The 26,043-nt window shown below is 37.8% G+C and overlaps 1 protein-coding gene across 6 annotated transcripts in view; it reads left to right on the top strand.

Annotated features, from left to right (window-relative positions):
- The first annotated feature begins 3,760 nt into the window (after positions 1 to 3,760).
- The window catches only part of SMARCA1 (SWI/SNF related, matrix associated, actin dependent regulator of chromatin, subfamily a, member 1), a 73,472-nt gene continuing 51,189 nt past the window's right edge, over positions 3,761 to 26,043 (top strand). For 5 of the 6 annotated variants that reach the window (XM_006065640.3, XM_044937521.1, XM_006065643.3 and 2 more), the window contains exons 1-8: positions 3,761 to 4,102; positions 8,718 to 8,804; positions 10,751 to 10,917; positions 11,226 to 11,326; positions 11,433 to 11,533; positions 14,420 to 14,599; positions 23,566 to 23,721; positions 24,845 to 24,976. In XM_006065640.3, the coding sequence (XP_006065702.1) occupies positions 3,929 to 4,102; positions 8,718 to 8,804; positions 10,751 to 10,917; positions 11,226 to 11,326; positions 11,433 to 11,533; positions 14,420 to 14,599; positions 23,566 to 23,721; positions 24,845 to 24,976 (1,098 nt within the window). In that variant the 5' untranslated portion in view covers positions 3,761 to 3,928. The remainder of the gene's footprint in view (positions 4,103 to 8,717; positions 8,805 to 10,750; positions 10,918 to 11,225; positions 11,327 to 11,432; positions 11,534 to 14,419; positions 14,600 to 23,565; positions 23,722 to 24,844; positions 24,977 to 26,043) is intronic. The other variant, XM_006065639.3, reaches the window with a different exon arrangement.

The following is a 26,043-nucleotide window of genomic DNA, read 5'->3' as shown; positions in this document are numbered from 1 at the left end:
CACACTTAATCCCACCATCTTGCTGTAACTACTATTAACATTTAGCGTGGTACCTTTCAGACCTTTCTTTTGTGCAAATCTATTTATGTAAAAATTTCTTTCTCTCTTTTTGCAAAAATGGGTCACTCTGTTTTCTTGCTTGCCTTTTTTCACTCAGCAATACATTAGAAGCACATTCCCACATCATCAGATATATATTTACATAATCATTCAAGATAACCATTTAGTATTCCATTTATGAATATACTATATAATATTTTTCCAAACGCTTCTTCTCAGACATCTAAGTTGTTAGATTTACCCCTGTCCCTGAATTCCAACTGTCCTGAGTCCATTACTGTTCCAAGAATTTAATTTGGATACAAGAAGAATCTGAAATTATTCTTTAACTTCCACCTTACAACAACTTCTATGTGTAGCTAAAGAAATTATCTGGGTTGATATAATACCAAAGCCTTAAAAGTGACAGTTTCTCCTAATAAACAGAGAGTGAATACCATGGAGACAATTGGCAGAAATATTTTTCAGTTATTTTCTCAACATAATATCTACTGTCAGCAAGGAAGCCTTGTAAAAAAAACAGAGAACTTAGTAAAGGTGAAGTGGAAAGATGAGGTTTGGAGCCAGACAGTCTGGCTTTGAATCTGGTTTCTGTCACTCCCTATCTGGGGGAACTCAGAGGAGTTGTTTAGCCTAAGTCTTTGTTTTCTGATATGTAAAATAGGGATAAAATATTTATTTCATAAATTACCAGGAGGATTAGCAGTATCATACGTAAAGAGCCTAACAGTGCCTGATACAAGAGTATAACATAGACATACTAGCTATTTTACTATTTTACCTTTTCCTTAACGTACCAAGGAAACTGCATATTTTCAAAAATGTCACTAGCTTAAATGTCTTTGATAAGAATCGTGAAGTAGCTTGCTGATAAGAACAGAATGATCACTAGAGTGGTAAGCAAGATACTGTTACCAGAAGTGTTTGTTCCAGCTTCTGAAGAACACTGAGCAATGGGATCATAATGTGGTTCTTGGCATACTGTGGTTTCAGTGATGAATTTCAGATATAGGATAGAGAAGGAACACCAAGCCCTTGACCTTGCCTTTATGAACTTTATGAAAGTATTTAAAAGCACCACTGGACACGCATTCTGATAGCTAGTAAACAAGCTTTGGCTATGTGAAAATGACTATTGGATAACTTCTACAATGTTCACACTTGCCCAAAATGGACATATTGTCCTGTCCTATGGACTAGGATTCTTTTTGAGGTTCTCAAAGATGACTCCATGGTTCTCTATAAAATCTTTCCTTGCTCTACAGCCTCAACAGAGAAGAACAATTCAAGACCATTTCAAATGAAAAGACATAATAGGGGAAAGTAGAAACAGACAGGGCAAGGTGCTGAGTAGGATCAGAAACAAGGTGACTCGAGAACAAAGTCTACAGATAATGAATTTTAGGCAGATTTGCAAATAAGGATAGTACATGCTCTGTAAATAGCAGTTGTTGCCACAAGCCAAAGGGCAATATTTACATGAATCCGGTGGCAAGGTCTGTGGACCAAGCCTTGACCTTTCCAGCCAAACTTATACTTGGTAGCACTTTCAGCCACGTCATCTTGCAAAGGAAGGATCACATAATACATACATGGAAAATTGCCAAATACAAATATGCTTTGTTCCCCCAAATTAATTTCTAAATTCTTTTTTCTTGGAACTGGGAACACATGTTCCCACAGAAAAGGTGTTATGAAAGTATGTGAGTTTCCTACATCTCCTCACAAAAGTACATTTAGACCACTACTTTAACTGAAATACCATACACTGGAAATGAGAAAATCAATCGAATAAAGTACCCTTGCAAGCAGGAATACATCAATACACAAGGAATATTTCTTGAGACTTTCTTTGTGGATGCCCCAGGCAATGAGAAGGGGCATTCTATACTCCCATAGCTGCAATTTGGTGATAAAGAACTCTTCCATTGCCCTTTTCTGGAAGGGTCTTTTTCAAGTCAGGTGGATGCATGTACTATAGCATCCTTCTCTTTCAGTGCTTCTTGAACTTTCCCACCAGACAACTCTTAGTGACTAAGGAGACTGAACAGCTAGTGGGGAAGGGGTAGGATATTTAATTAGAAGTTTCAAGCTATCATTTGGAGACACTTCAAACTCTGCAGTTCATTCTTTAATACATTTGCACATTTTAATTTTAAAAAGTCATGTTTAGAATGACCTGTCAAGTAAATTAATTCCATCCCACTTTTGGATTGCAGTTGATGCTTCAGAAATAGGAATGATTTTTAATATTGAGACTCCATATACCTGTTGGATAGTACACATGTGTACTTCAGGGTGAGAAATGTAGGCACTGAGGGCAAAATCTAAAGTAAATGAGAAGAACATAATGAAAGTAAAATCAGAGAAAAGCTAGCACCACCAGCCTCTCCTTTCTTCTCAGTGGCACACTCCTTCCATCTTCTGTGTTTTGCTCTTTCCTTTTCTCTGTTCAAAACCAGTCCCAGGACAGGATCTCACACTCATTCACACTAAGGTGTAAATGATCAATAATAGCCGAAATGTCACATGGTCTTTGGACATTAACGAGTCACAGCTTTAAAACAAAAAATGAATTTAGGGTACTATCCCAAGGAAAAAGGGATGTATTCAGGGGGCAATTGTGTGCTTTCCCTCTTTTTGCGGAAATCACACTTGACTTCAGGTTCATAATTTAGAAAGGTGTGTTGAGGGAAATTAATTGTGACTTCTTTCCACTTTGGAAAACACTTGCTTCTTTTTGGAAATTTTAGGTTTGTGATTGTTGCTTGGTATACTGTGTTCTATATGTTTTGCTATCTTTTTTTCCCCTAATGACTGAATTTTAAGACTAAGATGTAAATCTTCCCGTTATTGATCAAAATAAATGCGTGGGGAGAAACAGAAACAATAATATTTAATAACAATATTTGCATACCCTTTACAAAATTCCTTTGTATCCACAATCATGCATGATTGGTGTTGACTTACTACTAAATAACAACAGGGATATGAATAAAACAAAAAACCCCACAATAACTCAATCTAATTATTAATATTAGGCACCTAACATGAATTGCCCCAGGTTCTGTGTGGACCTTGACTTTGCCCCCCAGGACTTTTAAAATTCAGGGGTGAATGCAAAAGAAGGGCTTCTGTACACTGGCCATCTGAGAGATAGCTGAGTTGAAAACAGATCGAGTCGCGCTTTGCCTTGAAAGTGAACGTCTGCAGCTGCAATCAAGAGATTCAAGGAATGCTTCTTTTGCAGAATTTACGAAGGTGGGAAAGGCACCACCAGTCCCTCTTTGGGGACCTCGGAAAGGGCAGTCCCCTGAGGGGTTCTGGGCTTGCAAATGGTGAGACAGACCTTCTACAGTACAGTTATGGGCAGAGGAAAAGTTCTTTGTGCAAGAAGAGGAGAGCGCCCCGAGGTACAAAGAGCAGATTTAAGGGGAAGAGGATTCCTTCTGCACACATCTGCGAGGGGAGCTCGGGCTGACTGTTGGGGGCGTGTGGGGAGCGAGATTTTCAGGGGGCCGCGGGCTGTGGGTTCCCGCCTCCACCCCTGTCCGCGCCCCACGCTCAGGCAACAGTTGGTCGTGCGGGGCCGCCCGGGCTCCGAGTGGGGAGGGGGAGTCTCGCGATCGTTGGGGGGGGGGGTGGAGGAAGGGGGGAGGGTGACGGGGGGGAGGCCATGACGTAGGGTGGGTGGACGGAAGTGGGGCAGGGTTGAGGGTTATTTAAAGAAGGGGGGCCCGAGCGAAGGGGTTGGAAGCGAGTGATTCCCCACCCCTGCTCCATCCAGCTCGTTCCAGTGCAGACACTGCCGCCGCCCCGGAGCCCTCGTCCCCTTGCTCGTCCCCCTCCTCGTTCCCGCTCCAACGCCATGGAGCCGGACACCGCCGCAGTGGCAGGCACCGTGGCAGCCTCTGATGCTACCGCCGCGATCGTGCTCATAGAGGACGATCAGCCGGGGCCGTCCACCTCTAAGGAGGAGGGAGCGGCCGCCGCGGCCACCGAAGCCACCGTGGCCACGGAGAAGGGCGAGAAGAAGAAGGAGGTAAATAGGAAGGGGGTGTGTATGTGGTGGACAAATCCTGCGCCGGGCCCCTCCGAGGGGCCCAAACCTTGACCTTTGGGCGCCGACAGGTACCCGCAGAGCTCGGCGGGGCTGGGGGCGGCGGGCGTGCGGGGTGGGGGCGGCGGAACAGTCTCGGCTTCGCTCCCCTCCCCCTTCCCTTCTCGCCGCCGGGAGGGCGGGGGCGGGGCGCGGGTGCGGCGCGGGGTGACTGGTTCCCGTTATCCCGGGGCTGGGGGGCTAGGGAGCCCCCCGACAGCCCCCGACCCCCTTCGCGTTCCCGGAACTGGGGTAACGGGGTGGGGGATGGGGCCGTGCAGGAAAAAGCCTCCGCCTCTCCCTCTCCTCTCGCTCTCTCTCCCCCCCTTCCCGTCGGCCTCTGCCTGGGAAATCTGGGCCCTTCAATCCCACACTCGCGCAAAAGGGGGTTTGCTGGAGGCTTATTTTTTTAAAATTTGAATTTCCAGGTGCCGGTGGTGGGGAGGCGGAGGACGAGAGGAGAGACTTTTACATCTTTGATTGGCAGTGTCGGCCCCTTGGGTGGCAGGGGAAAAAGAGAAAAAAAATCATCTCTTGTTCGTTTGGTCCCTGCCTGCTGAGTGAGGCGGGGGTGTCACCCCGAGAAAATGAGCTCTCGGTGTTGTACCCCCGCCCCCTTCCAGTCCAAACCCCAAACTGAGGCACCGTGGACGCTGACTTAGGAAAATTTCCAACGTGTGCACCCTCACCCTCTCCTGCCCCGCCCCCGACGGTATAGTGTTTCACTCCAGGGCCACCCAAATGGTCCCCCAATCCGGCCCCAAGCCTTCCAGGCTTCCGCCTCTCTTTCCTAGTGGGCGCTGCTGGCTCCTGGACACACGCAGGTTTTTTTTTTTTTTTTAATTTTTTTTTAAACCCAGCGTCGCCAGGATGAACTGCTGCTACTGTACATAAGGGGATCGCGCTGACACCTAATAAAGCCAGATCTAGAAAAATATGTATTATCTCCGTAAGGCATATGTCGTATGGACCGAGATGTGCAAATGAAAACTAGGAAACTCGCTGAAAAAATTAAGATAAAGAATAGGATGGGGCATAAGGATTTTTCATGTATAATAAAATTGCTTATGGTTGAATTTTTTTTCCATTTACGAGTAGACATATCGCAATTTTAAAAAAAGGTAGGTAATTAGAATTATGCTTTAGCGATCTCCAGTGGCTTTGTCTGAATCATTATATGATACTATACGACCAAATGAAAAGCTTTTGAGGGAAATTGACACCTTTCACCCTGAATTAGAGTAATTTTAAATTCAGCAGTTGCTTAAGTGACATATTTTACTATTACAAGGTTGACTAAACAGAAAGACAGTTGTAGTGCTAAGTGAAAACCATAGAAAACACACGCATTTAAGATCTGTGTGGTACTTGGATCGGTAAGACAATATCAGTGATTAAAGCTGGGCCAAATACCAAGCATCAATATAAATCAATGTTGGGAAATTCAGCAGTGTGTCTAGGTGCCTTTTATTCCCTAGACTGGACGAATGTAAATGCTCACCCGTCTTTTGTACGGCAATCAAGGTTGTCGAATGTCCAGGGTGTATTAAATTTTTTGGATTGTGAAGAGATTGGGAATCAATAGAAAAGCTGTATAATCTCTGAATTGAGGCATAGATATTGCTATAACTCGGTGGCCTCATCAGAAATTGCCCGAATAGTACCTCATCTGTCCGTTCAGCACAGGGAAATGAGATGCTGCCTGAAACTTACTTCCTGGATATCTGAAGTTTACTACTTTAGTCACTGCTTCTTTTTTATTTTTAATTTTTCCTTGAAAATCTGAATAGCCAAAACATCTGCTTAAGTGCTTTCATTTGTACCATTCCTTCAAATAAAGTAATCTGGTACCTCCCCCCATTCTAAATATTTACATGCTGCCTTGACGCCTTAACTGGTGTCCTGAAAGTGCAGAGTAAATGCCTTTTTCTTATGTGTGTCAGTTGTATTCTGACAGTGATACAAAGGCATTTAAGACCTAGGAGGTTGTTTCCCCTCAATTAAATAACCATCTCCCAGACACTTCAATATTGTGTTGATTTTTTTCATAATTTTTCAGTCTGTTGTTGTTCAGTCGCTCAGTGGTGTCCAACTCTTTGTGACCCCATGGACTGCAGCATGCCAGACTTCCCTGTCTTTCACCATCTCCCCGAGTTTGCTCAAACTCATGTCCATTGAGTTGGTGATGCCGTCCAACCATCTAATCCTCTGTTATGATAAAGGGCACAGATATAACAAAACATTTCAAATAAAACAAATGTAACATACAAAATTAAAAGTGATCCAAAAGGGAGAGGGAAATCACCTGAACACCCAGCAGAAGGGCTATTCCTGCAGTGGAACTGAAGTTTCAGTCCTGGGCTTCGGCCATTCCTCTTGCTGTTGCCAGGGTGTCTTCTTCAAATGGTGGTTCCCAAGTCGTTTGCTGCTGCTTTTACTCTCTGTAGAATAGGAAGCCAGATTATCAATCACGCTGGAATTGTGTATATATTAAATAAAAGAAAATAGGCTCTGAATGAGAGCATTTTCATGATGCATGAAGTAGATGAGAGTGGATTGTCTTCTGACATTTAGCTAAGAAGGGTATTTTTGCTTACCTTCTGGTTCTTTTTTTTTTTTTTTACCTTCTGGTTCTTGAACTTCTTTTTTCTAAGTAGCAGTTGGATAACCCAATGCCATGACAATTGGAGTTGGTATTTTTGGTAATGAAAATGTCAAAAAAAAGGTCATGGTCTTTAAACAGGACATCTTGGTGACCTTGTGCTGCATTCTTATAGCATCTAGACTACCAGATGAGAAAACCCATAAGGAATTCATTAGAATATCTTAGTCACCTTTTATATTTCCTAGGATGAGAGGTATATTTGCAAAAACATACACATACAAAAATGGGAAGGTTTTGAAGGTAGGTATTTTAAAATTTTTTGTGAAAGATAGTGCCAATTAAGTAATTGCCTACTGCTTTAAATGGCAGTGCTCACAATTAGGAATTTTAATTATCATATAATTAAAATTTTATGATATTCTACTACAAGGTAAGGAGAAAAGTAACAAGTGTTTTTCTAATATTAAAGTCTTAGTTTTCTGTAAGTGAAATTTGCATTCCACATTATTAGATATATACTTGTGTATTTGAGAGGTAATTTTTGAAACTTGTAGATTTCATTTAGCTTTTCAAGGAATGATAAAGAATTTTCTTATCCAATTTTTTTTACTTTTTGCTTAGAAAATAAAAGAGAGTTTCTAGCATATGTGACAGTTTGAAAGTGTGTTATTAAGGGCATTTTAGTAGTTTCTATTCTCATCCATCCAGAATTACATTCAAAACATCCCACATATATACATATGAGATGCTGTAAATCAAGACGGCTGTTATTTGGGCTAAGAATAACTGGACAGTATCTAATCAGTGCTCCAAAGGAGAACCCTGATCAGGGTCAAATTCCATAATCTTAGTTTGGATTTCCTCAAAATAGAAATTTTAATAAATGTTGGAAAACATTTATTAACTACCCGAGCCAGATTTTTCTTGTTTAAGATCACATTCTTCTATTGATTTATGACCCAAGCTTTCAGGAACATAGTGTTCCTGAAAAAAAAAAAAAAGTAATGCTCAAATGGACATAATTTCTTTAGTTTTCACAGATTTGTATTTTGAATTTGCAGTCTGTGTTAAAACTCGAATGCCCTCCACTTTGGTACTAATGGGTAGATTTATATTTGTATTATTTTATTTCTTGATTTCTTACAGGGATGGAGGTGTATTCTACATATCTGTTTATAAGTACAAGCTTGTCTTTAAAAAGGATAGGGTACATGACATAACCCCCTAGATAATTTCAGTATTCTAAAGTAGCTGATTTATGTTACTATTCACTAAATTATAGTGTTTTAAATATCAAAGGTTAATAATTAATAGCCCCGAGAAACTGCTTCTACAAGATATTCATGTATATACTTTTAAAAGGTTTTCTGTCCAGTTGGAGAAAATTAACATAAACCAGAAGTTTGAAACTACTGTTTCATTGTTTCAAATATAAATGATCACACTGCAGTACATAAAAGTTTTAATGTTCTAATTAAAATATAAGAACAATATTAAAAAATTACATCTTTTCAGGAGCAGAAACCACAGTCTTTTCTCATGAAAGTTTGGCTTCTTTCCATTACATAAAGAAGTACCTCTGAGAATTAATACTTACTTTCTTTGAATTCTTTGGTTTGTGGTTGAAAATATCCTAGGTTTTGAATCTCCTCTTGAGTGGTTATGCACTTCTTTCGCTTTACACAATAGGTGAAAAGGCTCATTTTCCCACCTTTTGGTTTTTAATTAGTATTATTTCTCTGGCTTTACAATTCTTTGGATTTTTTTTTAATTGGACTCAGGTGCACAGAACTGGATTAATCATAAGCCCTGTTCATGACATGCTCTCATCATTGGTCCATGCATGGCCCATGTGGATTTATTTATTTAGTATTTAATTACTTTTTATTTTCTTCAAATGAGAATGCTGACCTTGCTTTGCAATTTGATGATTTATTTTCTTTGAAATTCTAGAAAAACGTTTCTCCATTTCAACTCAAACTTGCTGTTAAAGCTTCTAAATCTGAAAAGGAAATGGATCCAGAATATGAAGAGAAAATGGTAAATATGTTCTTGGGTAGAAGAGTGAATACAGTAGTTGATTTTTATAGAGGAGATGTGAAAGATTAAAAAATACATGTGTGTATATGATGAATACAGAATCATAGGCCTTAGAATTGAAAAGTAATTTAATATATAATCCATCATAATAGATTTTTGTTGGATAAATGAATTTCCTCATTTTAAGATGAGGAGATAGAGTATCAGAGAAATGATACGGAATAGTTGAGACCAGAAGCCACATCTCTTCATTTTTGTTTAGCCCTCTTTACCCCATAATAGGATGTTTTATGCTAGAAATATTTTATCCACAAAGTGAAAATATAAGTGGCAATATCAGTATGGCTGAGAGAAAGCAGGTCACAAAACCAGCCTGGTATTTCTTTTCCTCTCTCTCTCTTTGCTCTGGATATGTGAATGAATGCTTCATATTATGAAACATGTAATACATGTTTTTGAGGGAAGGCTATTTGCCCAGTGTATGAAAATATTACACATTTAAGCAATATAACCTTAGATACACCTACCTAGCGCTTTGCTGTACATTTCATTATTTAATTTTTACTCACCAAAACTCATATTTCAGCTTTAATTTTAACTGGACTTTTATGCCTTGGGATCTTTCAAAACCAGTGAACTTGGTTAACTGAAAAGAGAAATAAATGGGTAGCTGGAACTAAATATTTTTTTTTTTTTTGTCAAGGGGTTGTTTTTGAAAGTAAGTAGAGATGAAGTACATTTTTCGGTCATTTGTAGTGATTTTACAGAACTCAGTGCCTTAACGCTTAAGGCCACATCTAACATGGACAAGTTAATGTTTTAACAACTCTAGAAACAACATTCCAGTGAGGATAACATAAAAATGGAAAGATTTTGGCCTCCTTCCAGCTACTGGTCTGAATGTATTTGTCTAATTCTTGTATTTATGGTAATGAATTCTTGGAAGATTCTTATGTTATTAATTATGCATCCTTCATTGGTAATCAAATATTGTCTACCCTGTGGTTAGAAAGTGACTGGGAATTAAAAAATCACCTTTGTTTTTTTCTTTATCTAGAATAATAGTCTTTTGATCTTTTAAGATGTTTTTAGTGAAAAAATTTTATTGCGTTTATTTTTATAAGCTATATGACCTTTTAAAATGTATTTAGAATTTATAACATACACTTCTGAATTGCTAATGTGTATTAACTGTTTCACTTATATGTGTGTGTGTGTATTTTTTCTCTAAATCCTCACTTTTGGGAGAAACTTTATATACTCTTAGCATAAACCACAATTCTGCAGATCACTGTACTTGAACAGAGAAATGTATTGTACCAAAGCATTGAAAATATTTTGAGAGAAGATGACACTGTATTCTGAGTTTTAAATTATTTCTAGATGAAAATTCTTGGCTTTCCAAACCATTCAGAATTTGCTTTTTGACCCCAATACTTTAAGCAGAATACTTATTATTGAGGCATTTATTAAGCCTGTCAGATCACTTGGCTTCTATTCAGACAATCTGAAAATACCATTTCCAAATTCTCCTTATTAGCTGTGGGAGCTTGGGCAAGTTACTTACCCTCTGTGTGCCTCAGTTTTATTTTTATTTATTTTAATTGGAGGCTAATTATTTTACAATATTGTATTGGTTTTGCCATACATGAACATGAATCTGCCACAGGTGTACACGTGTTCCCAATCCTGAACCCCCCTCCCACCTCCCTCCCCATACCATCCCTCTGGGTCATCCCAGTGCACCAGCCCCAAGCATCCTGTATCCTGCATCAAACCGGGGATGATACTAGTACCTACCTCATAGATTTATTAAAAGAATTAAATGAGTTAGTATGTTTAAAGTACTTAGAGTGTAGTACAAATTAAGTGCAATGTGTGTATTTGTTAAATTTTGAAAGAACAGAAAAGGAAATCATTACTTTTTCTTTTGTCTTGTAAATTAGAAAGCAGATCGAGCAAAGAGATTTGAATTTTTACTGAAGCAGACAGAGCTTTTTGCACATTTCATTCAACCTTCAGCACAGAAATCTCCAACATCTCCTCTGAACATGAAATTGGGACGCCCTCGAATAAAGAAAGATGACAAGCAGAGCTTAATTTCTGTTGGAGAGTATGTTGGCATCTCTCTAACTTTCTTCCCTCCTTTCCTCCTGCCCTTCATATTTACCTTCCTTCTTCATGTATTTAGTGTGATTTTATGTCTAAAAAACAAGGTTATCGCCTGTGTAAATATGTTTTAGAGACAATACTTTTTTTCTCAATAGAAGTCAACCAATAAAAATGTCAGCTGGTTTTATCAACTTTTATGCAAGACTCTAGATAACTTTTTTTTCGTAAAAGATATTAACAGAATATACTGACTTAATTGACACCTTAGCATTTGAATTGAATATGAAGATATTTCTTTTTCTGTTTCAGCTACCGTCACAGGCGCACAGAACAAGAAGAAGATGAAGAGCTCCTCTCAGAGAGTCGGAAAACATCTAATGTATGTGTTAGATTTGAAGTGTCACCTTCGTGTAAGTACCTCATCATGTTGGTGTTTTTTGTTTTCAGTTTAGTTTTAGAAAAATTTTACTTGGTTGTACTAATGAAAGTATGTGAGCCTTGATTTTTTTTTTTCAGATGTGAAAGGAGGACCACTGAGAGATTATCAGATTCGAGGACTGAACTGGTTGATCTCTTTGTATGAAAATGGAGTCAACGGTATTTTGGCTGATGAAATGGTAAGGCGTTGGTAGCTAAAAATACATTCTCACTTATCAATAATTTTATGTAAATTTGAAATACCTGAGCTGAAATTCCCACCAGCCCTGGAGTTGGGAGGCTAGATGTTTTATTTAGCTGTAACATACAAGGTATTTGTAAAGTCTAGAAATGTTTAACCTCTGGAACATACGCTTTTACAGGCCCCTAAATTTGTTATTGAAATTTCCTCAAATGGTATTAAAAAAAACCCTCCTTGTACTTTTGTCGATATTTGCACTTTGGCTTCCAAGGAGCTCAGAGCTATAGTGAACGCCGAAATGGAACATCTGTGTAACTTTTAATGGTCTGCCCATTGTGTCCTTTGTACCTTTTCCTATTCTTTACCTTTTACTTTCCTTGGCCCTCTTTATTTCTCTTTGACCATTAATTTATGTTCCATGTTTTCATTGTAGGCTACCTGAAATCCTTTTGGGACTGAGGTGGGGCTAAAAGCCAAACGCTAAATGAATGAATGCATGCATGAGTGAATGTAAATGCCTCTGTGTGTGATCAAACCAAGTGTGAATAGATGGAATACAGAACAAAAAAGTGAAGAGCAGTATTGAGTCTTGATAGTAGAGTGCCAGCTGGGTCAGGAAATGAGCTGAGGATTGTTGGGAGGTATAGTCTTCCCTCCATATACAGGGGAGATTGGTTCAGGGACTCCCCGTGGATACCAAAACCTGTGGAAGCTCAAGTCCTCATGTAGAATGGCATAGCACAGTTGGGCCCTCTGCGGATTTTGATCTGCGGTTGGTTGAATACCTGGATGTGAAACCTGTGGATTCTGAGGGCACACTGTGTAAAAAAAAAAAAATGACCAAAGAGAAAAAGTAAGGCCATTTAAGATGCTAATTCAGCAGGTCAGAGGAGTATATGAAGACTTGGTTTGACATTTTAAGACCAAATGTATATGGTGGGGGTTAAGAGAGGGTAGTGATACTCCTATATATGACTCTGGAGCCATATTTGCAATCACTTGTCCATATGGGCCACATGACTATTTATGCTCCATAGCTTGTAGTGTAGTAGTTGGTTCCATAAGTACTCATCCCTGGCTAAGCAACTGGTAGGTGTGTGGCAGGTCCTTGAAAACTGCAGTCAGCTCAGGCAGGAAGGAGCTTAGTTAATTGTTTGCAACTCCATGGATTGTAGCTCCCCAGGCTCCTCTGTCCATGGGATTTCCCAAGCAAGTATACCTGAGGGGGGTGCCATTTCCTTCTCCAGGACAATGGAAAGACTGGGATTATTTGCCCCAAACTCCTCTTGGCTGCAGTCTGTCTAAACAGGAATTAACTAAAGATATTTCATATTGAATTTATGCTGATACCAGTTATGTTTTAATTATTAAAAAGGACAAAGTTTAATGATGCTAGAAAATTTGGGAAAAAATCAGGAAAAAATGTAAAGTAAGTTTTATTTTTATTACCTAGAAACAACAATACGTAACAGTTTGCATATTTCTTTTTAGTCTTTTTCCTCTGGTTTTATTTATTTTTCATATTTGAGGTTGTATTGTATATATGATTTGGTATTCTGATTTCTTCACCTTCATACATATTTTCCACATAATTAAAACATTTTGGTAAAAATAATTGTTAATTACTGCATAATAATTAATTATAGGGAGGTAACATAATTTTATTCATTTCATATGGATTGGTTGATGTATTATATATATATAGTATATATAATATATATGTATATAGTATATATTGGTTGATATATATGTATCTACTTGATGTCTAATAATACTATTATGAAAACCCTTGTAATTCAGTTTTCTGCACCTCTCAGATTATTTCCATAGTATTTCTAGAAGCGGAATTACTTGGTTAAGGAGTATAAACATTAAAAATTTTTTTTTTTCATTTTAAGATTTTAATGCATAACATCCATAAAACCCATCTCATAAGTGAAATGTCAGGCAGGATAAAGCCTATAAAAATAGCTTTTAGCTTAGGTTTATAAAAGAAATATATACCTTGACTAGAGACAAAGTCAGAAAGTGTTTTAAAAGGTCATGTGACATAGGACATAGTTCCTTTTCCCGTAGGTTAGGTAGTGGGTTCATGGGTGTTAGTATATTATTTTTTTCTTTTTAAAGTCACCTGGACTAAGTTATTTCTAGGTTCCTTTCTGGCTGCAAAGTTCTTTTATGTTTTGTTCCCTTATGATTCCTTAGGTCTCAAGGGTATGAGATGCGAGTATAAAGCTATAGACTTCTTGAGATGCAGAGTCTGAATATTTCAAACCTGGGCTGTAATAATGTTGAGGGCAATGGGAAAGAAAGAGTGGTATCTAAGCAGGCTGACTGGGCTTCCCTGGTGGCTTAGTTTGTAAAGAATTAGCCTGCAGGGCAAGAGACCTAGGAGATGCGGGTTTGATCTTTGGGTTGGGAAGATCCCCTGGAGAAGGAAATGGCAACCCATCCCAGTATTCTTGCCTGGAGAATCCCATGGACAGAGGAGCCTGGAGGGCTACGGGTGTCCGACATTTTGTGACTAAACCACCACCACTAACACCAAGCAGGCTGATAAAGGAAATGTGTCTTTGTGAAATACACAAAGTTCCTAATTTTGCAAACTAGTAGAAAAAATGATAGGGGTTGCTCACTCCTTTAGGAGTAAAAGTCTCCTAAATAGAAAATTGCTTTGTTGAGCAACTTTCTAACTGCAAGTTCTTGGCTTCTTTTTGTGCTCAGCCTAAGTATTGAATTGGAATGGTTATTCACTTTAAAAAAAGTCTTTTAACTTTTCCCAATGTGAGATACTTGGCAGATATCTTTTGTAATGTTGCTACTAACAAATGTTTCATTAAATAAAAAATGATTATGGATTTTTTTCTCTGTGATGATAATGCAGGGTCTTGGTAAGACTTTACAGACGATTGCTTTGCTTGGTTATCTGAAACATTATCGAAACATTCCTGGACCTCACATGGTTTTAGTTCCAAAATCGACTTTACACAACTGGATGAACGAGTTTAAGCGATGGGTCCCATCTCTTCGTGTTATTTGTTTCGTTGGAGACAAGGATGCGAGAGTAAGTGAGAAACAGGTTTTAAAAGGCAATCAAGAATAACAACATTTCTGGGGTTAAATTTTGTTGCTATAAAAGATATTTGAGTTGACTACTACTACTGAATAACACTTAAGTTGTGCTTACTCTGTGTTAGATTCTTTTGTAAGTGCTTTTTTTAAATACCACATTTATTCCTTATTATTGACTTTTGTGTGTATCTCTGTCAATGTACTTATACATTTTTAAAAAATTGGAATATAGTTGCTTTACAGTGTTGTGTTTCTGCTGTACAGCAGAGTGAATTAGTTATATGTATACATATATCCCCTCTCTTTGTTTAAAATTTCCTTCCCATTTAGGTCACCACACAGCATTGAGTAGAGTTCCCTGTGCTATAGTAGGTTCTCATTAGTTATCTATTTTGTACATAGGGGTGTATATATGTCAATCCCAATATCCCAACTCATCCCACCCCCGCTTCCCTCCTTGGTATCCATATGTTTGTTCTCTACATTTGTGTCTCAATTTCTGCTTTCAGATAAGTTCATCTGTACCAGGTAAGTGCTTTTAATATATTAATTGAGCTAATTCTCACAACACTCTTCTGAGGTAGATGTATTACCTATTCATAACAGAAAATCTGTTATTATGCTTATTTGCATTTACTTTTTTTTAAATTTTATTTTATTTTTAAACTTTACTTAATTGCATTTACTTTTAACTAGCTCATTAATCTAAGCACTTTTGAGTTGCACTGAGTGACTTTTTGTTTTAAAAAAAAATCTTATTGACCATCAATCTTTTTTTTTTTTACTTTTTTTAAATTTTATTATTTAACTTTACAATATTGTATTGGTTTTGCCAAATATCAACATGAATCTGCCACAGGTATACATGTGTTCCCCATCCTGAACCCTCCTCCCTCCTCCCTCCCCATACCATCCCTCTGGGTCGTCCTACTGCACCAGCCCCAAGCATCCAGTATCGTGCATCAAACCTGGACTGGCAACTCGTTTCATACATGATATTATACATGTTTCAATGCCATTCTCCCAAATCATCCCACCCTCTCCCTCTCCCACAGAGTCCAAAAGACTGTTCTGTACATCAGTGTCTCTTTTGCTGTCTCGTATACAGGGTTATTGTTACCATCATTCTAAATTCCGTATATGTGCGTTAGTATACTGTATTGGTGTTTTTCTTTCTGGCTTACTTCACTCTGTATAATAGGCTCCAGTTTCATCCACCTCATTAGAACTGATTCAAATGTATTCTTTTTAATGGCTGAGTAATAACTCCATTGTGTATATGTACCACAGCTTTCTTATCCATTCATCTGCTGATAGACATCTAGGTTGCTTCCATGTCCTGGCTATTATAAACAGTGCTGCGATGAACATTGGGGTACACGTGTCTCTTTCAATTCTGGTTTCCTCGGTGTGTATGCCCAGCAGTGGGCTTGCTGGGTCATAAGGCAGTTCTATTTCCAGTTTTTTAAGGAATCTTCACACCGTTCTCCATAGTGGCTGTACTAGTTTGCATTCCCACCAACAGTGTAAGAGGGTTCCCTTTTCTCCACACCCTCTCCAGCATTTATTGCTTGTAGACTTTTGGATCGCAGCCATTCTGACTGGCGTGATATGGTACCTCATTGTGGTTTTGATTTGCATTTCTCTGATAATGAGTGATGAGCATCATTTCATGTTTGTTAGCCATCTGTATGTCTTCTTTGGAGAAATGTCTGTTTAGTTCTTTGGCCCATTTTTTGATTGGGTCATTTATTTTTCTGGAATTGAGCTGTAGGAGTTGCTTGTATATTTTTGAGATTAGTTGTTTGTCAGTTGCTTCATTTGCTATGATTTTCTCCCATTCTGAAGGCTGTCTTTTCACCTTGCTAATAGTTTCCTTTGATGTGCAGAAGCTTTTAAGTTTAATTAGGTCCCATTTGTTTATTTTTGCTTTTATTTCCAATATTCTGGGAGGTGGGTCATAGAGGACCCTGCTGTGATTTATGTCAGAAAGTATTTTGCCTATGTTCTCCTCTAGGAGTTTTATAGTTTCTGGTCTTACGTTTAGATCTTTAATCCATTTTGAGTTTATTTTTGTGTATGGTGTTAGAAAGTGTTCTAGTTTCATTCTTTTACAAGTGGTTGACCAGTTTTCCCAGCACCACTTGTTAAATAGATTGTCTTTAATCCATTGTATATTCTTGCCTCCTTTGTCAAAGATAAGGTGTCCATAGGTGCGTGGATTTATCTCTGGGCTTTCTATTTTGTTCCATTGATCTATATTTCTGTCTTTGTGCCAGTACCATACTGTCTTGATGACTGTGGCTTTGTAGTAGAGCCTGAAGTCAGGTAGGTTGATTCCTCCAGTTCCATTCTTCTTTCTCAAGTTTGCTTTGGCTATTCGAGATTTTTTGTATTTCCATACAAATTGTGAAATTATTTGTTCTAGCTCTGTGAAGAATACTTTTGGTAGCTTGATAGGGATTGCATTGAATCTATAAATTGCCTTGGGTAGTATACTCATTTTCACTATATTGATTCTTCCGATCCATGAACATGGTATATTTCTCCATCTATTAGTGTCCTCTTTGATTTCTTTCACCAGTGTTTTATAGTTTTCTATATATAGGTCTTTAGTTTCTTTAGGTAGATATATTCCTAAGTATTTTATTCTTTCCGTTGCAATGGTGAATGGAATTGTTTCCTTAATTTCTCTTTCTATTTTCTCATTATTAGTGTATAGGAATGCAAGGGATTTCTGTGTGTTGATTTTATATCCTGCAACTTTACTATATTCATTGATTGGCTCTAGTAATTTTCTGGTGGAGTCTTTAGGGTTTTCTATGTAGAGGATCATGTCATCTGCAAACAGTGAGAGCTTTACTTCTTCTTTTCCAATTTGGATTCCTTTTATTTCTTTTTCTGCTCTGATTGCTGTGGCCAAAACTTCCAAAACTATGTTGAATAGTAATGGTGAAAGTGGGCACCCTTGTCTTGTTCCTGACTTTAGGGGAAATGCTTTCAATGTTTCACCATTGAGGATAATGTTTGCTGTGGGTTTGTCATATATAGCTTTTATTATGTTGAGGTATGTTCCTTCTATTCCTGCTTTCTAGAGAGTTTTTATCATAAATGGATGTTGAATTTTGTCAAAGGCTTTCTCTGCATCTATTGAGATAATCATATGGTTTTTATTTTTCAATTTGTTAATGTGGTGTATTACATTGATTGATTTGTGGATATTGAAGAATCCTTGCATCCCTGGGATAAAGCCCACTTGGTCATGGTGTATGATCTTTTTAATGTGTTGTTGGATTCTGATTGCTAGAATTTTGTTGAGGATTTTTGCATCTATGTTCATCAGTGATATTGGCCTGTAGTTTTCTTTTTTTGTGGCATCTTTGTCAGGTTTTGGTATTAGGGTGATGGTGGCTTCATAGAATGAGTTTGGAAGTTTACCTTCCTCTGCAATTTTCTGGAAAAGTTTGAGTAGAATAGGTGTTAGCTCTTCTCTAAATTTTTGGTAGAATTCAGTTGTGAAGCCGTCTGGACCTGGGCTTTTGTTTGCTGGAAGATTTCTGATTACAGGTTGAATTTCCGTGCTTGTGATGGGTCTGTTAAGATTCTCTATTTCTTTCTGGTCCAGTTTTGGAAAGTTGTACTTTTCTAGGAATTTGTCCATTTCTTCCATGTTGTCCATTTTATTGGCATATAATTGCTGATAGTAGTCTCTTATGATCCTTTGTATGTCTGTGTTGTCTGTTGTGATCTCTCCATCTTCATTTCTAATTTTATTGATTTGATTTTTCTCCCTTTGTTTCTTGATGAGTCTGGCTAATGGTTTGTCAATTTTATTTATTCTTTCAAAGAACCAGCTTTTGGCTTTGTTGATTTTTGCTATGGTCTCTTTTGTTTCTTTTGCATTTATTTCTGCCCTAATTTTTAAGATTTCTTTCCTTCTACTAACCCTGGGGTTCTTCATTTCTTCCTTTTCTAGTTGTTGACCATCTATCTTATCAGTGATTCTATCATTTGTGCTATTTTGATGCCAAAAGTGTATAAATTTGCTTTTCAGTTTGTTTAATTTTTTTACTTTTGACTTCGACTTGTTTACATGCACACATGCACATGCAGACACACATGAATGGAACCTTTTATCCTTATACAGAGAACCTTGTGTTTTGTGTTTATGCATAGACAGCTTTCAGTTTTGATCTTTGAATAGAAGAATAGGTGTCTGCATACATTCTTAGATAATATTAGAAATTAAGGGTTCTTGTTTAAATTAACTATTTGTCAATCTAGTCCTAGGCTACAATTATTTTAGGACTGTTGAATTAATCTAAAAATAATTAATTATGCAAAAATACCAAAATGAATAATCAGCTTAGAAAGCATATTATTAAACTTGGTCTTTATTTGCCTGCAGAGAACGTAGTTTGGAGTAAAGATTTATTCTATTTTACATATTTAGATAGGTTATCAAAAGATATTCTCAAAAGAGTGGTAACATAATGAATTATGTAATTTTATTCTTATCATTTTGCTTGAAGAAAAATTACTTAAATTTATTTAAATTTAACTTATAAATAATTTAAATATTGAAATACTGGGCTCATAAATTTAGAATTACAGGCTTGATTCTTCCCTATGCCTCATATTTCCCAGTAGCAAATTAGTCACTTAGAACTCTTTCTGATCACTGCCATTATTTAAATGTAATACCATTCCTTATAAAAATTTCGTATTCCCAAATTACTGATTTGTTTTGCTGTAATTTTCTTGAAGATCATAGATATTGAGAAATATCTGGGCTGTGTTTTCATTATGTCTTCAGTCAGTTCTGTCGCTCAGTTGTATCTGACTCTTTGTGACCCCATGGACTGTAGCACACCAGGCTTTCCTGTCCATCACCAACATGTATGCCAGTGGTTTTCGATTTTATTATATGGAATCCATGGGCTCCATGAAGTGTCTCTGGGAGTTTTCAAGAAAGAGTGGATTTAATTGGTTACTGCCCTATCTCTTTTTTTTTTAAATATAAATTTATTTATTTTAATTGGAGGCTAATTACTTTACAATATTGTAGTGGTTTTGCCATACATTGACATGAATCCGCCACAGGTGTACACGTGTTGTTCCCCATCCTGAATCCCCCCTTCCACCTCCCTCCCCATCTCATCCCTCTGGATCATCCCAGTGCACCAGCCCCAAGCACCCTCTCTCATGCATCGAACCTGGACTGGTGATTCGTTTCATATATGATAATATACATGTTTCAATGCCATTCTCCCAAATCATCCCACCTTTGCCCTCTCCCACAGAGTCCAAAAGACTGTTCTATACATCTGTGTCTCTTTTTCTGTCTTGCATACAGGGTTATCGTTACCATCTTTCTAAATTCCGTATATATGTGTTAGTATACAGTATTGATGTTTTTTTTTTTTGGCTTACTTCACTCTGTATAATAGGCTCCAGTTTCATCCACCTCATTAGAACTGATTCAAATGTATTCTTTTTAATGGCTGAGTAATATTCCATTGTGTATATGTACCACAGCTTTCTTATCCATTCATCTGCTGATGGACACCTAGGTTGCTTCCATGTCCTGGCTATTATAAGCAGTGCTATGATAAACATTGGGGCACATGTGTCTCTTTCAATTCTGGTTTCCTTGATGTGTATGCCCAGCAGTGGGATTGCTGGGTCGTATGGCAGTTCTATTTCCAGTTTTTTGAGGAATCTCCACACCGTTCTCCATAGTGGCTGTACTAGTTTGCATTCCCACCAACAGTGTAAGAGGGTTCCCTTTTCTCCACACCCTCTCCAGCATTTATTGCTTGTAGACTTTTGGATCGCAGCCATTCTGACTGGCGTGAAATGGTACCTCATAGTGGTTTTGATTTGCATTTCTCTGATAATGAGTGATGTTGAGCATCTTTTCATGTGTTTGTTAGCCATCTGTATGTCTTCTTTGGAGAAATGTCTGTTTAGTTCTTTGGCCCATTTTTTGATTGGGTCATTTATTTTTCTGGAATTGAGCTGTAGGAGTTGCTGGTATATTCTTGAGATTAATTCTTTGTCGTTGCTTCATTTGCTATGATTTTCTCCCATTCTGAAGGCTGTCTTTTCACCTTGCTTATAGTTTCCTTTGTTGTGCAAAAGCTTTTAAATTTAATTAGGTCCCATTTGTTTATTTTTGCTTTTATTTCCAGTACTCTGGGAGCTGGGTCTTAGAGGATCCTGCTGTGATTTATGTCAGAGAGTGTGCCCTATATCTTTACCACTCCTGGACTTCCCAGGTGGCACTAGTGGTAAAGAATGCAGGATGGTGCAAGAGATTAAGAGACACGAGTTTGATCCCTGGGTTGGGAAGACCCCCTGGAGCAGGGCATGGGAATCTACTCTAGTATTCTTGCCTGGAGAATCCCACAGACAGAGGAGCTTAGCAGGCTACAGCCCATAGGGTTGCATAGAGTCGGACATGACTGAAGAGACTTAGCACGCCCTACCTCTACCCCATGGGAGGTTGAAATTCTTCTAGAGACTTCAAAAACTTCTTAATCATGAAAACTAACCTTCAAAGTTGGTGTTTTGCAAATTACTACTCATTAATGTGTTGGGATTCAGCTTTGTGAGTGGTGACAACAATTTTTTGAAACACTGAGATAGGATAGAATAGAAAACAGGAGTGAGAATATATAATGTGTTTTGTTTCTTTCTAAAAACATGTCCTCAAACACATATGTATACTGAATTGCAACCTAAAACACAATTTTACTGTGGGCCATGGTCAAAGAGTTTGAGAACCAGTAATTGTTAATTACATAAATAATTAATGTGCCATATGCAACACTTAAAGATTGATGTCGTCATGTATAGAGAAAATCTGGAACATTACTTATAGACAGATTTGAACGTTTGTACTGCACAGGATAGATATATTGGGTCTTTTTACTTTCCTGGCCTCCTGTAAACATTTTATGAGGTCAGTTTGGTAACAAAATATTTGATGTAGGCTACAGTAAGTATTTAATTGAGGTAGGGAATTATTTGAGAAAATCATGATCCTATTTGAAGCTAATGTAGTTCTGAAGTATTTAGAGGTATGATTCCTAAATGTAATTCTTTTCTTTAAAAATGTTTTATTTATTTGACTGCACTGGGTCTTAGCTGTGGCAAGCAGGATCTTAGTCGCAGGCATGTGGGATCTTTAGTTGCAGGCATGTGGAATCTAGCTCCTTGACCAGGGATTGAACCCCGGTCCTCTGCGGTGGGAGCTTAGAGTCTTAGCAACTGGACCACCAGGGGAGTCCTCCAAACATAGTTTTTGACACCTTCCTGTCCTACTCTAGAGGCATCAAAGGTCATGGACACGGAAACAGATCTGGTTTTAGTTCTAGTTTTGCTACTGACTGTGATGTTGAATGAATCTCAAAGGGCCTTAATTTTTGTCACCTGTGAGAACTTTTGAATTATGTGATATTGAATATTCTGTCGACATTTAACTCTGAAACTATCAAATAGTTACACAAGTTTCAAAGCAGAGCTAATTTAAATTAAAATGTGTATGTTCTGTGAAACTGTAGGAGGAACCATTAAACTGAGTATTTCACAAACTCTAATAAGGATAAAGTATTTGCAGGACCAGATGGGGTCTGGCGCCCTGGTTCTTCTTATTTTGCCTCTAACTCCCTAATGTCTTAACTTTTTGACTATGACCACTTCCCAGGGTGAGGCTGAGATCTACAGAGGACTTTTTTCCTGTCCTCTCCTTCAGTCCAGGCAGTCCTTTTATACATAGTGGGCACTCGTTGAATATTTGTTAAGAGTGTCCCTGGTGTGTTTGGTGCACGACTGAATTTATGAAATAACGACTTTGAGATGAACAGTCGGTTATGTTTGAGCACTGTCATTTCAGATTTACAGTACTAATCAGCCCCTTCTCAGTGTAGATTTTGCTGCTCCTTGTTAACCTTTTTGGTTTTGTTTTAACCCATAATAGAGATGATCTGGAATTCAGTTAATACACATTAGAAGTGCTTTCAGTCACATTGCACATTGGCCACATGAAGATTTAAAAATAGTTTTAAGCAGTCTCACTTTTTTTTTTTTTAAAATAGATTCCTGTAGTATATAGAGCAAGCCTCTTTTATAAAATCGCATTTGTAGCCTCATAACATCAGGACTTTCACAAAAACACTAATGGGCTTTCATGACCCTTTAACAGAGTTTATGACTCATCCCTGCTAGAAAGTGAAGGAAACATAGGAGAGATCTCAAAAGGTTGGAATCACTCATGTATATTGAGCTTTTTTCATTTATCAAACAGAGAAGGAGATGGCACCCCACTCCAGTACTCTTGCCTGTAAAATCCCATGGATAGAGGAGCCTGGTGGGCTGCAGTCCATGGGGTCGCTAAGAGTCGGACACGACTGAGGGACTTCACTTTCACTTTTCACTCTCATGCATTGGAGAAGGACATGGCAACCCACTCCAGTGTTCTTGCCTAGAGAATCCCAGGGACGGGGGAGCCTGATGGGCTGCCGTCTATGGGGTCACACAGAGTCGGACATGACTGAAGCGACTTAGCAGCAGCAGCATTTATCAAAATGATATCATGTTGGTTAGTGGTTGGATCTTGGTAAGAGTATGGTATTCAGAAACTAGTTCCTTTTGCCCATGTCCTTTTGATCCCTTGTGGTATGAAGAATAATTGTCATCTTTTGGTGATACGAACTTCTCCAGTTTATTGAATATACTGTACTTGTTTAATGGAAACCTCTGCTTCTCTTTCGTTAATGGAAGTATTAGCATGTCATCCAGATAATTGACCATAAAAGTACCTTTGGGCTTTAGCATTCCTATCTCTAAAATGAATGAGACCAAATGATTCTAGAATAGTCTCTTTATGCTTTAATTCTGTGACATCTTGTCAGCATATTCTAATATAAGGAACTTTGTTTTGTTTTGCATCAGGCTGCTTTTATTCGTGATGAAATGATGCCAGGAGAGTGGGATGTTTGTGTTACTTCTTATGAGATGGTAATTAAAGAAAAATCTGTATTCAAAAAGTTTCACTGGCGATACCTTGTCATTGATGAGGCTCACAGAATAAAGAATGAAAAATCTAAGGTAAGCTAGTTCTGAATATCTGTATTAAAGTTTCTTTTAACTACCACATCTATTGGTTTACTCCTCTGTATTCAGAATTTGAAAAGTGATAGACTGTGATTTTATTCACAGAATGTGAATGAAAATCAGTTTTTAAAAATGATTTTGGAGTTTAAATAATTGAATATAAGATAAATGAAAATTGAACTCAGTTTTTAATGTAAAGAAAATTCATTTACTATACCTGTTGCAGTCTAAATAACTCTGTTATGCTACAGTGTTTTAATATTTTTGCAATATTTGGTGTACAAATGTCATTTGCTTTGGTTTATTTTTTATTGAGGAGCTACCTTATGTGTATTCATATGGATTAGAAAAAAAAACTCATTTTCTAGAATTACCTGACTTGTGTGTATTAGAGTGTGGTGTTAACATTGAAAAATACCAATATTTCTTGCCATTACACTTTATCAACAGTAGAAAAAGCATCAGTTATGATGATGAACCTCTCTTTGGGTCATTGGTCTGCTTTGGGAGAACCAGAGACAGAACTGAAGCAAAACACCAGGTGGTGCTTTTTGTAGTTAACACTCGATAAGAGGATACATGTTAGAGAATAATTGTTAATTTAAGAGCAATATAAAACTAGCCTTTTTATTGATAAGATTACTGTGATTTCTACTTTTTGTGCTTTAATTTTTGTGGTTTTATATTTAGAAAGTTAACATAAGATATTCGGGGAAGATGGGCTCAGGTGTGGTGCTTAAAAATTGTGACCAGGCCAAGTTAGAAGTTGGTGAGGTGTGGTGGATGAACATGATTGGCATGGAGAAGGTGATTCTATGCTGTAAAGTGACCAGCCTGGATTCCATAGAGTTCTGACTGTTTCTGTGGACCGAAAATAGAAGAAAATAAATTTTTTAAAGTGGGGGAAGGTTCTCAGATGTGACTGTGATCTGCATTCTTGTAAGTGTAGAAATGCCTGTAATATTTTGTTCAGCTGTGCTTCACTGTGGCAATGTCATGTGAAATAGGATGAATAGTTATTTCAACTTTTATTCAAAAAATGTTTTGGGTTGGATGAAGAACTGAATGTTCAACATTCTAATAAATAAAACAATGTTAACATAACTTATTTTTCTAGCTCTCAGAGATTGTTCGTGACTTCAAGTCAACTAACCGCTTGCTCCTGACTGGAACACCTTTGCAGAATAACCTGCATGAACTCTGGGCACTACTCAACTTTTTATTGCCTGATGTCTTTAATTCTGCAGAAGTAAGTTTAAGTAGTGCATTTGAAGTATACTTTTCTTATGTTCACGACATCTGTTTTCAAAACACAAAATGTGTGCCTGCATGCTAAGTTGCTTCAGTTGTGTCCGACTCTTTGCTGCCTTGTGGACTGTAGCCCACCAGGCTCCTTGGTCCATGGGATTCTCTAGGCAAGAATACTGGAGTGGGTTGCCATGGATGGAAATTGATAGTTCTTTTTTATTTGTGATTCTTTGTGGTTTAGCTCTTGAATAGAAATTTTTTCAAATGGGGATATTTAGAGAAATAAGTTTCTTTGCTTTGAGATTATCCTATTAAGGTTTGCCTGTATCACATTGCTACCACAACTTATGACATGAGGTAGGCTGAGTTCAGAATAATGCTTTCTACATTTTCTTTTAATTAAATTGGAAGGGCTTTCTGCATACTAGTTTAGCAAGTAGAATCATTGAAATAATCTTGAGTTATTGTAGGTATTAACATTTGGTGAGTACTAAAGAGCTTATAATATGTGATTTGAAAAGCAACATATTTTATAAATATGATTTATACTGTTTTTATCATTGACACAAGGTTATGCTAGTGCAGCAAACAGAATTGAATGATTTAAGGACTTTGGAGCTTGATTTTCCTTATTACTGATATTAATTGATAATAAAAAAGTATCAAGTTCATCTACCTATTTGTATACCTTACTTTGCTTTTGTTCATTTTTATTGTTTGATTAACATTTTCATTAGCATGTCTTCCATTTTATATTCTTATTCCTACTCCTCTTAACTGTTTATAATTCTGCTGTGGTATGCTGCTGCTGCTACTGCTAAGTCGCTTCAGTCATGTCCGACTCTGTGCGACCCCATAGAGAGCAGCCCACCAGGCTCCCCTATCCCTGGGATTCTCCAGGCAAGAACACTGGAGTGGGTTGCCATGTCCTTCTCCAATGCACGAAAGTGAAAAGTGACAGTGAAGTCGCTCAGTTGTGTCCGACTCCTAGCGACCCCATGGACTGCAGCCCACCAGGCTCCTTCGTCCATGGGATTTTCCAGGCAAGAGTACTGGAGTGGGTCACCA

Source organism: Bubalus bubalis, chromosome X (genome assembly GCF_019923935.1).
Source record: "Bubalus bubalis isolate 160015118507 breed Murrah chromosome X, NDDB_SH_1, whole genome shotgun sequence".
In the NCBI taxonomy this organism is placed as follows: Eukaryota; Metazoa; Chordata; class Mammalia; order Artiodactyla; family Bovidae; genus Bubalus; species Bubalus bubalis.
The sequence above is the reverse complement of the archived record's forward strand: the minus strand, read 5'-3'. Positions and strand labels throughout refer to the sequence as shown.